At 42.4% G+C, this 12,472-nt stretch overlaps 1 protein-coding gene across 4 annotated transcripts in view; it reads left to right on the top strand.

Annotated features, from left to right (window-relative positions):
* Window positions 1-12,472, top strand: part of agap3 (ArfGAP with GTPase domain, ankyrin repeat and PH domain 3) — a 132,572-nt gene that overhangs the window by 37,221 nt on the left and 82,879 nt on the right. The window contains exon 1 of one of the 4 annotated variants that reach the window (XM_034234405.1): window positions 7,805-8,370. The exons of 2 other annotated variants lie outside the window; for them this stretch is intronic. In XM_034234405.1, the coding sequence (XP_034090296.1) occupies window positions 8,250-8,370 (121 nt within the window). In that variant the 5' untranslated portion in view covers window positions 7,805-8,249. Of the gene's footprint in view, window positions 1-7,804; window positions 8,371-10,215; window positions 12,273-12,472 lie in introns of those variants that run through there. One more of the 4 variants, XM_034234402.1, reaches the window with a different exon arrangement.

A 12,472-nucleotide genomic window follows, 5' to 3' on the forward strand; every position in this document is an offset into this window, starting at 1 on the left:
TTTTGCCCCTCTTGTTTCTTCAAACTAACACAATTGGGCTTTTAGCCAATAGTTTTGTGTTATGTTGATACATCTATCAGTTGTCAGTGTCAAAATCTGACAAAAATGTTTCCGTATTGCATGAGATGAAGTCAGAGAAACTGTGTATTCAGCACACTGTGAGGCCCTGCGGAGAATCATATCAGCAGTTTTGATATCCTCATATTTATCCAAAAAAAATGACAAAAATAAACAATACCGATAATAAGATAATGCTTCTATATTACTGTTGTATTTGTAAGTATGTTAAGCTTTTGTTTTTTTTAGTATCCCAGCTAGTCCATTTGCCATTTTCCGGCTTGGTTGACATAATAACAAAAGCCCTCAGGCAGTCGTCATTTCTCGGAAGCCAAATTGCAGGAAAAATGGTCGGGTCCATCACTCAGTGTCTCCACGTCCAGTTGAATCACATTCAGGTTTTCTGGTTCACCTCGACCTGCTGCTCGTGCCTACATCATGCTGGACTGAAACCATACGCATAATTAATTGTTTTCTCCTCCGATGTACCTGCAAGGGACAGGATGATGTGTCATTATGTTAAGGGCACCTAAAAATGTCATGAAGAGTGTGTAATATCAGTCCGCCATACTGACTTTGACAAATATACCTGTCCTAAACTTCACCAATTTGGGTACAGATGTTTGCAGTGGCCTCTCCAGCCTCAACGCCTGTGTCATTCACATACTGTAGACGGCGGCTGATCTGCAACTAAGCCTCCATGCCTGGCTGTCTGACGGAGGACATGTTCTCATGCAGAATACTTATGGCGTGTCGTTTCTGATGGAGGTTCACAACGTCTAGAAATTATTTAAGTTATTCAATTTCATGCCTAAACCCCACTTTTGAACGACTTAAGGAGGTTTCAAGCCTGTGCAAGCCATAGGGAAGGAATTTATATCTATCAAATTCAATGTAGTGTTTTTGATATTTTACGGAAATAGATTTTTTGCAACCGGTGTAAAATATTTACCTCTCTGTCCCCATCACTTTCCATGCTCCATGCTAGTGATTAGTTGCCGAGGTGCCCGTCACACTGTGTGCCATTTGAATTGAACTAGTGGAGCGTGGCTTAATTGTCAGTCACCTGTGGAACTAAATCTCCCACATCCATTTCACAGGCTTTAAGATTTCATCAGTCGCAAATATGCTAGCTTAATGAATATCACAACAATTAATCCCACGTTGAAAACTGAATCAATGATGCGTCACTATCATGGAGCCGCTATCTGTTGAAAACTGATCACACAGCTGTAAACGGTACGCAAAATGTTGTTGCATCAAGGGAAGAACAATGGGTCTTTATTTTGTAAACTTGAGCTTCATGAATCGTTTTATCTAGAAAGAAACTAATATCAGCAGCTGTTCTTTAGGTTTGCATGCTATTAGCACTAGTGGGGAAGTATCATGATGGTCTTCCTCCTGACTTCTTTGTAAAATGGTGTTGTCAGCTTCCTAGCGAAGCTCCCATCTTATTGTCTCAGCATGTATGGGCGGCACAGGAACGGAGACAAAAGGCGTGGGAAATTACATAGGAGCCTGTGCCCAAATGTGTCTTTATTCTTGGCCATGTTTTTTGAACGGCACATTGAATAAAAACCTTAAAAGGAGTGAAAAGAAGAAGACTGAACAGAATAATATACTGTAGATGTATTTTTGCAATTTTTTTGGCATGTAAACCACAGAAAGAACTCATTGAAATGTCTCATGTAAAGATGAGCATCTCCTGAGTACGAATAACAAATCTGAACTAAAGTCCAGTTGGCTCTTAGTGGCTTTACAGTGTCATAGCCAGATGATGTCAGTTTGTGGCTGGCTAATGTTGTGATTGGCAGATCCATTTATTTGAACAACTGCGGTATTGTTACAACAGGATGGAGATCAAGGCCAGATGGTGTATGACGAATTAGATGTTGCTGTTACAGGAATGAAACTGGAGGAAGAAGATGATCCATGTAGCCTGATCGCTTGAATCTACAATAAGTTATTTCAATACTCAAAGCTCTTCTTCTAAACTCTTCCCTACCTCTGACTAGATCTGTGCTCTCTTCAGAAAATCTGTTTTACAAAAATATTTTAACAAATACATCATTATAGATATTTGTAGATGGGTAGACATTTTGGGTTGAAAATGGGTGCTTTTGCTAAATATTTACTCAAGTCATATTGCTGATTATTTATCTAAAGGATCACTAAGTGGGAAAAGGCAAATAACAGAACAGCGAGAACAATCAGAAAATATTTATTGGTGGAATTGAATTTGTCATTTTGTATCATATCGATTAATGTTGATATATTGCCCATTCCTATCTCTGACTTCCCTTACCAAGCTGGTGCTTTACAGAGATGTTAACATTAAAGCTGTCATAGGCCACATGCAGTTTTCAGTACATTTTTCATTAAAATGAAGCATATCTCATCTCTGCTCCCTTATGATGAACTTTCAGGTATCCTCTCTGTGCTACTGTGTACTAATACCAAACATAATACTGATATTACAACTCCTACATTAGAATAAAGATTGCACAATGCAATACCACATCAAAGCTATTACATAAATGCGAGTTTGAAGGCAGGTTTTCAAAAAGATGACACCAGAAGTAAGCGGGGGTTTGCAAACTAATGTGTAGAGGAGGAGGAGGACTGGGAGCCACCAGCCCACACAAACCTGCCAGAGAAAAAACTGCTTCTCTCCGCAGCCTCCCCCTACGTTCTCTCTCCGGTTATTTTGTCATCTTCTACGAACCAGTACATGCCTCCGTGTTTCCCCTGCCCATTCCCAGCTATTGAAATTCAAACTGACCTTTTTCTGCGCTCAGTTGTTCCATTCTCTCCAGCCAAGTCTGCAAACCTCACCCACAGTTTTCTGCACCTTGGATCTCTCCATCTGACACATCAAAGGAATAGTAACATACTGGCTGCAGGGTGGTAGTGATGACTGCACGAAGCAATAGTCATGAAGTCAAATGTTCCGCCCATTCATCCACCCATGCATGTTCAGGTGCAAACACACACGGCAGCCAAACATCGATCTGTGGCACTATATGTTTAATATCGTTTTCAGTCCAAGGAAACAGAAAAATTAGCACAGAGCATCTTGGATGTCAAACATTATAATAAGAGGGCTTTGTGCAGCTTAGGTTATGCAAAGAATACACACTCTCACTGTCTCTCCTATTCAATCTCATACATTCTCTGTCTTTCTCTCACACACAATATATATATATATATGTCTCAAACCTGAATTTTAGAGAGAGAAGCGTCTGGAATTTTTTCACAACCTCCCACAGACGTCCTCGAACCTATCATTTTCTCTGCAGTGGAGCAATGATGACGTATGCTCGTCGCTAGTGCAGCTGAATTTTAAAAAGCTCTACACCCACGCTCAATACCACTACTGCAAGCATAATTATCATAAACTTTCCCCGCTGTCTGTACCGCTTCTGTCTCTGTGTATGATCCTCCTGATTTATTCATTTGCAGATATTAATTCAGTGTCTATGCAGAGAGGGGAACGTGGTCTGTTAAATTGGTGTCGGTAGGCCAGGGTGTAGTCGGCGAGGGAGAATCAAAAGCACATATTGGCTTATTTTCATAGTGTGTGTTTTTCTCGTATGGGTACATGTGTTCCTGCGTTCACAATTGGCTTGCGTCGCGACCAAACTGCAGTTTGTTTACATTATATCGGTAAGTGATTCAGAATGTGGCCTTTGGGAATAAATACTGTTTCGCGTTCATTTGGGGACAAACACCTCATTTTAGTTTTCAGCTTCAACAACCATCTCCATTGTGTTTCTTTATCAAATTATAATCTCTCAAGGGAATTTACTGTGTGACAGACCTGTTTGTAATATTTTAGGAGGGTTGCATCAAGTGTTAATTGTGCCACAGAGCTGAATAGTCACACCCAGGAAAATATCAGTGTGCTCCAGAGGAACTCCCTTGTGACTGCCCACACTTATAATTAACTGTGATAATGTATTCCCCTTGTTGTATGTAGTAACATATTTTTCCCCTAGCTTGGTTCGCTGATCAGCCAGAGAATACAAGGGTGTTATGAAATGTCATGATGTGGTAAAACGAATAAATGTGGCCTAGTAAAGGGTTGCAGTAACTTTTAAAGGGGTATAGCTCAGATTGACACTTTTGAATCCATCATAACCAGCTTTCAAACCCTAACAATAACACCTGCATTAGTGATGTATTGTTCAGCTTTAATAATACCCTCATAGTAAACTAGCTCTTTACATGTCGGTCAATTTCTGTCCAGATTATTCATTTGGTTTTTAGTCAGAAAACAGTAAGACATACCCATCAAGGATCCCTATGGCCCAAATCGGAGTCATCATTGCTTTTTTTCTTTGACTAATAGTCCTGAAAGAAAACATTTTTTTATTGTATATATTATAATTAAGAAGTTGGAACTTTTTTAACGGAAAATGCTAAATATCCTAACAACTAACTAAGGTTTTCCGACCATAGAAGATTCATTTTGTAAAGGTATTTCATTATTGTAACACATTGTACTGTTAACATACTGCCTTTTTTATATAGCAAATGTGAGTGATTCTGGAGAGTCTGAACATTATTGAGTATTTTTCCAAAAGAAGCATAGCATTGTGTGCTGGCAACCAGCTGAAAATCCAAAAGATGGTATCGGGAGTCATTCGGTGTGATTGAAGCCTCGGGCAGAATCTACTGTAATAGAGGGCTGATTGGCTATCCAGAGCTCATGTGTCTGGGCTGTGGTGACGTCACTCGCTTTCTGACTGAAGTCCATTGAGGTCAGAAGTAGGGCTGTGCAATTAATCGTATTTTAATTACGATTATGGCTTGCGACAATTATGAAAACAGCATAATTGACAAAATACGATTATTTTGCTGGGTGCGCTTCGCCCCTCCCTAAAAGCCCACTCGGCCACGTGGGAGTGACATGTGTTGTGAGTGTTCAGCGCGAGCGAAGATGTCAGAACAAGAGCAGCAACTCGTTAAAAAGAAGGGTCAAACTATTTCCACTATTTGCAAGTACTTTGGCTTTCAGGAGTCCGACGTGGAGCAAAATAAAGTACAGTGCAGGATTTGTTACCAGGTTGTGTTGGCACCACACGCTAACACAACCAATCTCTTTAATCATCTGAAATACAACCACAAAGTGCAATACGACCGGGCAGTAATACAACAAAAAGCAGATGCCCGCTCGACTTCATCCACCACATCATCACAGTCATCGATTCAGGACGCATTGTACAGAACAACGGCCTACGCAACGAGCTCGCAGAGACACAGATATATTACAGGTGCCATTACATTTCACATCGCTAAAGATATGTGCCCAGTTAGCACTGTTAGCAACCAGGGCTTTACGCAACTTGTCAACACGTTGGACAAGCGTTACGCGATGCCGTCTCGGTATTATTTCAGCAGGTCTGCGCTGCCTGCACTATATGACAAATGCCGTGGGGAAGTTGAGAGATGTGGCTTCAGCTGACTACTTTTCCACCACAACAGACCTATGGTCTAGCCCAGGGGTGCCCAACCAGTCGATCGCGAGATGCGTCTAAAAATAGAACAACAATATTCTGTTTTATGTCCTGTAACATAATCTTCCTGTGCCAGAATAATGCACTTGAACGCATCAAAGCTTTGTGATTGGCCGGCGTCACCCCATGTGTCGGGGCGTGGCTGAGGGTCTTCAGTACAGGTGGCAATATCGTCACCTGCCTGAGCTCATCTCTGAAACCAGACCATGTAAACAGGCTGGTGTTTCTTGCAAAACATCTTTAAGAGATGACATGAGCAGCCCTACCAGCATTTGCCATGGTGGCCTAAACATTTTTATTTGGTCTTAAATTGTAGTTCAACATTTATTTCCTGTTACTTCTGGACCATGACGGTTGGCCAGCCTTCAACGTTTAACTGAGTGAAATATGTTGAATATGTTTTACCAAAATGTTGGCTATATGTTAAGGAGTTTTCAGTAGGTTGTGACAGTGCATATTTGATTTAATTTATTTTGGTCTAATTTATTTTTATTTATCATATTAATAATATATGTTTAGTATGGTTTTGGAAGTGCGCTCCAACATATTTGTTGATCTTGTTTATTGGTAAAATATTATTTGTTTTAAAGTTCAATAAATGGTCAATGAATAATCGTCAAAATAATCGTGATATCAATTATTGACCCAAATAATCGTGATTATGATTTTTGCCATAATCGCACAGCCCTAGTCAGAAGTCTCTTCAATCAAGGACTATTTCTGAGAACTTTGAATAATCTCCTCCCTCTGTTATATGTTCATTTACACTCACATGTTCACACTTGGCTTTATCTAAATCCTGACATCAATACCTGGGAAAACAAGTGTTATGGACATTTGTATTCTTATTAGAGCTGTTGAATCACTGCCATCTTTGGCACTGATTCGTCATGCAAAGCGCTAGCCTCTGAATAATGCGGATGACACATATGTTACTATTTTCAGATAGTAGAACACATGATATGTTGTCTCTCTGTGCGATACTGAAGCAGGATGGATGCCTGTCAGGTGTGAACCATGCTGCTGTTTTGTGAATGAAGTCAACAACACCATATTGAGAAGAAAAATTAGGCAGCGTTTGAATACAACCACCTACCAACCTTGTGCTTATCAGCCTAAGGCAGGTCGCCACCCTCATTGACTGTTCAAGCTACCCGTATTCTAGAAAGAGTGTACATATGTGCATGGCTGTCTTCCTCACGCTGACTCATGTTCAGATACTGACGAGGGGTTAGTAAGCTTTATTCGTGGCTTTGATGATTCATGCAATTTGCTAGACAACACCAGCCTTTGTCACACGTGGTGTCAGTGTCCTTATATAAACACACCAGTGCTGCCCTTCTGTCATGTCTGCTGTTTAAACCTGCTGTCCTGTGCCTCCTGCTTCTAGGCGTTCAGAAGGTATCAGAACCGCTTACATTGCTTAAGCCCTGAAGGTAATGGATGATACCCTTACCAATTCAGCTTCTCACTATCTCCAGTAGTAGGTGACTGCAGCATGGAGACATCCCAATTTCAAAAGTTTGCTCAAACTTTGACAATAAATATATTTCAAGAGCTTTTGCAGATGCCTCAAATGTGGTTTGTGCTTAATTTAGTTTGTGTTATGGATTAACATAAGCTCTTATTGAATTCAATTAAGAGGAGCAAACATTCAGACAATATGATTAGGGATTGACATGTGCTTTGCAATAAAACTATCACTTTTCAGAATTACATTTGAGTGCTATTTGCCGTTAGGTAACAATAACAAAAATATTCCCTCTAGTATTCTAATTTACTTTATACAAGTGTGGGGTGTTTTCAATGTAATTTTGCATTTCAGGGCTTGGGATAGTCAGCTAAATGTACTTCAAAATATATGTTGGGTGACAATGATAACAAATATGTTAAGAGAGATAAAAGTACCAAAAAAAACGTTTGAAAACACCAAGGTTAGGGAATTAAAGGACAGTCATATCAGAGCCATGTTGTCAAAACAACTACAGTACACTCGTTTGTAACAGTGACACACACACTCAATGAAGAGATAACACAGACACACAGTATGACATCTGCTCACAATCACACTGATGTCAACACACAGATACGGAGGAGGAGGGTAATTCAGGAACCTCAAAACATGCTAATCCAGTTTTTCTGAAAAACCCTCCCAGCCGCCATCTAGATAAGGTTACAAGAGGGAGAAACCTTTAGCTGTGGGACAGAGGAGGAGAGACAAGCATACAAGAGCAGCTCTGTTACCAAGTCAGCACTTCAAAATCACAGGATTTACCACAGCGCCGGTTTCTTCTGGACCAGCCGCAACAACGGAGACAACAGTATAGTGGATTAACTGTAATCCTATCAGTGTTTCTTATGTAGCACCCTGTTAGCCAACACCTGTATTACGAATTACCTAGAGGAAACGACTCCAAGTGCACCGTGACACTCGGCCTCTCCGGGCCACTTCCTCAGACTCTCATGTAACTGCTCGGGCTTCTGCTGGTAACTACATTATCAGGTCTGCATGAAGGAGATTCTCACAGCAATGCCTGAGTGTAGCAATATAACTGAGAAGAGGAACGTGTAAAGATGGACTATTCAAACTGACACGTGATATTTCAGGCACCTGGATGTTTCACCGTTTTTGGTTAAATTGTGAGTCATGGAGAAGTCACTTTGAGGTTGACTATGTTGCTGTGCTTCGGGGGTCGTAGGCGAACTCGACACCACCAGATGCAATGGAGCGAAAAGGACTGCTTGCTTGACGATGAGCCTCATATCATTACGAACCCTTGCTTCCTAGACACAGGTAAAGTCAAACACAGTGAGTTTGGACAGCTTAAATAACTTAACCTAACTGTCGAAGCATCTTTACATTTTAATTAACTTCGCTCAATTTATTTGAAAACCAAAACATAGAAAGAAGATTTCCCTGATTGTGTATGTGTGACTGAAGTACACTGTCAAAAGTAGAGCCCTGGGTTTACTGGAACAAAAATATTCGTAATATTTTCTATTCATTCAAAGTAACACCTCTGATAAGAACACAAAAGGATCAAGGGCACCAAGAAAAACCTTGAATATCAATTCTCACACATACTGTAAATCTTATAAGATGCAATGGCCCTGATTTAGATGAGTTTAAAGTAATGTCATTTGGTGCAATTTTCCTTTTCAAACTAAATAAATGATCAGCGTTTCACATAGTCTTTAGGGTGTATTTCTTATTGACAAATGTAGGTCATGATGAATACTGAGTGCTGATGATGATCAGAATCAGCACTTTGCACAAAGCTGCAAATTCCAGCTTCAGGGTTTTACTGGATTTCCCATAGTGACGCACTCTGAGAGTAGGCAGTCAGTGTTGCCATTTTGTTTCAGGTTTTCCCTGCCAAAATCCCTCATTAGCAGTAATGCTAGATCATAAATCACCTGGGTCCGATTCTGTATGTTATATAGAAAATGCTGTAAGGAGAGGTTTCAATATAATATACAAATACTAAAAGGTTGATCTTGTCTTGTGTCAAAATAAATATTTATATATAATATCAGTGGCAAAGGAGCCAGTTGAGGTGGTTCAGGCACCTAGTTAGGATGCCACCTGGGCGCGTCCAGCTGGGAAGAGACCAAGGGGTAGACCTAGGACCAGGTGGAGGGATTATATCTCTTCGCTGGCCTGGGAGCGCCTTGGGATCCCCCAGTCAGAGCTGGTTGATGTCGCCAGGGAAAGGAAAGTTTGGGGCTCTCTGCTGGAACTGCTACCCCCGCGACCCGACCACGGATAAGCGGGAGAAGATGGATGGATCAGTGGCAAGTGTCAAAAAGCTACCTCAGAGAAAAATTCCCCATGTTTCTGTTTCCTCCCAGCATTATTCAGTTTCTGACCACATAGGGGCAGTGTTCCAGCCCAAACCCCACTGTAAATAGTGTGCTGCAGGGTTGAGCAGGTAAAATCTGGCTTGATTCAGATGATTGTTTTTTATATTGTACATGGCCAAAAATATTTGATGGCCCCATTTCAATTCCCTAAAGAATAATAGAGCACGACACCTGTGAAAATTAGAAAATGGAACCGGAAAATGCAAAGCCTCTTCGCCCCATTAAGCTTAAACTCACCCACTCTGTGTGGGCTGTGTAGTGGGAGCCACTGGAAGCGTGGTGTGTGGATAGTGCTACATGTTACTAACACAGGTTACGATCGCTTACGTGTTTTTTTGGTCCTGTAGTGAGAGGCAGGCATTTTTTTTTATTGTGCAAGTTTCTCCTTTACAAAGTGATTATGACTGTGTACAATTTAAGGATTGTAGTTATGCTAGACCCTTCAATTTAATACAACTTGGTGGTCACTAAAATGTGGATACATTAACAAACAACTTGGTGTACATCATTCTCTCCTTCTATTAAAAATAGCACAGTATCTGTTCTTTGTGTTATGCCAATGGTCCGAAGACAAAGTGTCCATTCATTGCTGGTAGTCTTTGTAGATTACCACAGTATGTAATCAGCTCAGTCTTCTCTAAATCTCATGTTCACTGGTGTTTGTTTATGTCTCTGGGGGCTACTCCAGAGAAATCAGGAGGGCGTGTGTAATGCCTGTGGGATCCATTCCTTGTTTTCCATGTGTCCCGGGGGTTGGAAGGCAGCTGAAAGTTCAAACAGACACACACTCCCTCATGCTCTGCATGGCAAGAGCTCAGAGATTAAGGGGTTTGTCTGCACCGCCAACAACAAGGACGGCTCACTCTGCGTAACTTGCCAAAGAGGAAGGTTGATTCAAGTTTTCTCTAAATGTGCAACTTTTGCAACTATTAGAGATGAGACTTTTTTGCCAAACGAGCAGTGGATTTTTTTATTTTCTTTTGTTCATCTGCCCATGCAATACATGCATAACTGAGTGTGGGGAAAAGGCAGCTACCATCTAAATGCCTGTGTGAGTCTGTGTGAATTAAGGAGCCTGAGTTTTTTCCTATGTCAAAGGTGAAGGATTATGCCTGGCATAGGAATTTAGTCTTCAATTGAAGGATTTTATGAGTCTCAACAACTCCCAAGCAGAATGTGAACATTGGCTTGTGCTACGGGCTTGTGGATGAGGATGTATTTGTAAATCAGTTTTGGGTGCCATGCTATTCCTTAGCAGTGGGACCGTGGATGTGACCCCAAGGAGTACAGCTATTGGCCAACAGCAGCAGGGCAAAACTGTTTACCACATCTCTGTAACCCTGAATGAAACACAGGGAGATGCACTGGTGTCAGGACTGGGAATGGGCCGGGTCACCCACACCTTGGTTGAGGATTGCTATCGAGGAGGAGAGATGATGAGTGTAGTGCCAATGGAGAACAGCCCCAGGCTGGGCAGGGCACGGCAAGAGCCTGACAGGTGGCCCTCCCTGAGCCGCACAGGTAGAGCTGGGAGGCAAAGAGAGGAAGTAGTTGAGGAAGAAAATGAGGAGGAGCTGGAGGAGGTGGAGGGAAAAATGAAGACAGACAGGTTTTTGAAACAGCCCAGCAAAAACTCAGGTAACTCCTCACAGCAAGGCAGAGACGCTGCAGAGTCAGTCGCTCTGACAGACACCCAGGCGCAACACATTCAGAGCTCAACATTACGACCTGTCACCGTCCATGCTAAAGGGCTTGTCTTTGGGGAACATGGCACTGTTGCAGGACATAGCTCTCTGCCCCGGGCTGTGTTGCGAAGGACGCGCCAGGATGAAGCCCCGCTGGGTAGGAGAACGGTGAGCATGTATGGCGACTCAGTCAAACAGCAAAAAGATTCTCAACCTGATCAAGAGAGGCGGCTGCGGAGGCCCAGGAGTGTGTGCATGCTGGCAGGCCCAGGTCCAGTCCTGTCTGAGCCCCGGACCCAGCACCCCCTCAACAGGGCAGGCGTTTTGGACAGCAACCTGCAGAACAGGAGCAGGAAGGCTGAGCTGAGGGCTGTTGATGGCCTCAATTCTGCTCAGCGGCCTTTGTTTCCCGCAGAGGTGACCCCCAGGGTCAGCCAGAGGAACTGGAAGGCCAGGCCTGTCAGTATGACAGTGCTGGAGCTAAGAAAGAGGGGCTCTGATGATGAGATAGACAGCCAGAGGAGTGATGGAGTAGGCTTTCTCAAAGGGGGATTTCATTGGAGGCTTTTTGGAAAAGCACCTCCTGATAAGAGCAAAGAAAAGGAAAGTGACAAAGATGCGAAATCTTCTCCCAAATCTTCTACATCTGATGCTCCAAAAAGTACTCTGAGCTCGTTAAGACGGAGCCTCAGCCTGCGAATCAGGAGGACTCGGCCCAGGGACAAAGTTACTCTAGGGTCTGAAAGGGAATTAAAGGAGTGCTCTCGGAATACACGTATGGCCGAGGAGACAACAATGAGTCCACAGCCCTTTTCGTATCTCACAGGAAGAACACTTCCAACTTCCAGTGAGCAGATTGAGGATGGGGTAATGCAATACATTCAGTACCACAGCAGGGGGGAGGTCAAAGTAATGGAAGTACCCCTATGTCCAACAAAACTGTCTTCCAAACCTGTTCAGGAAGAACCAAGCATATGGCAGCTTATAGCCAACCGTTTCAGGCGGAAAGAGCAGACATTCAGTGGCAAATGTGAAAACCAGCAGTCCGAGAGCAACAACACCGGCCAAGATCCCCTGGCAGAGAATAATAAGTCACTGCCAGTCGCCATAGAGACTCTGGCAGGCATTGACTCCCACAAAGGTCAAGGTAAGACCTATAAGATTACTGAATTTATTTCTCAGCTCAGTTTTCCATTTAAAGTTTCTTCACTGAACAGAAAGTTATAGCTTGAAAGAAAGACGGAAGTGCACTGTATTTCTTTAGGACAGGCAAATGAAAAACACATGGGGAATTGTGAGTTTGGATGGCATTCAAAAACGTCTGGTTCCAGAGGTCCTTGTGGAATT

This window comes from Gymnodraco acuticeps, unplaced genomic scaffold, assembly GCF_902827175.1.
Source record: "Gymnodraco acuticeps unplaced genomic scaffold, fGymAcu1.1, whole genome shotgun sequence".
In the NCBI taxonomy this organism is placed as follows: domain Eukaryota; kingdom Metazoa; phylum Chordata; class Actinopteri; order Perciformes; family Bathydraconidae; genus Gymnodraco; species Gymnodraco acuticeps.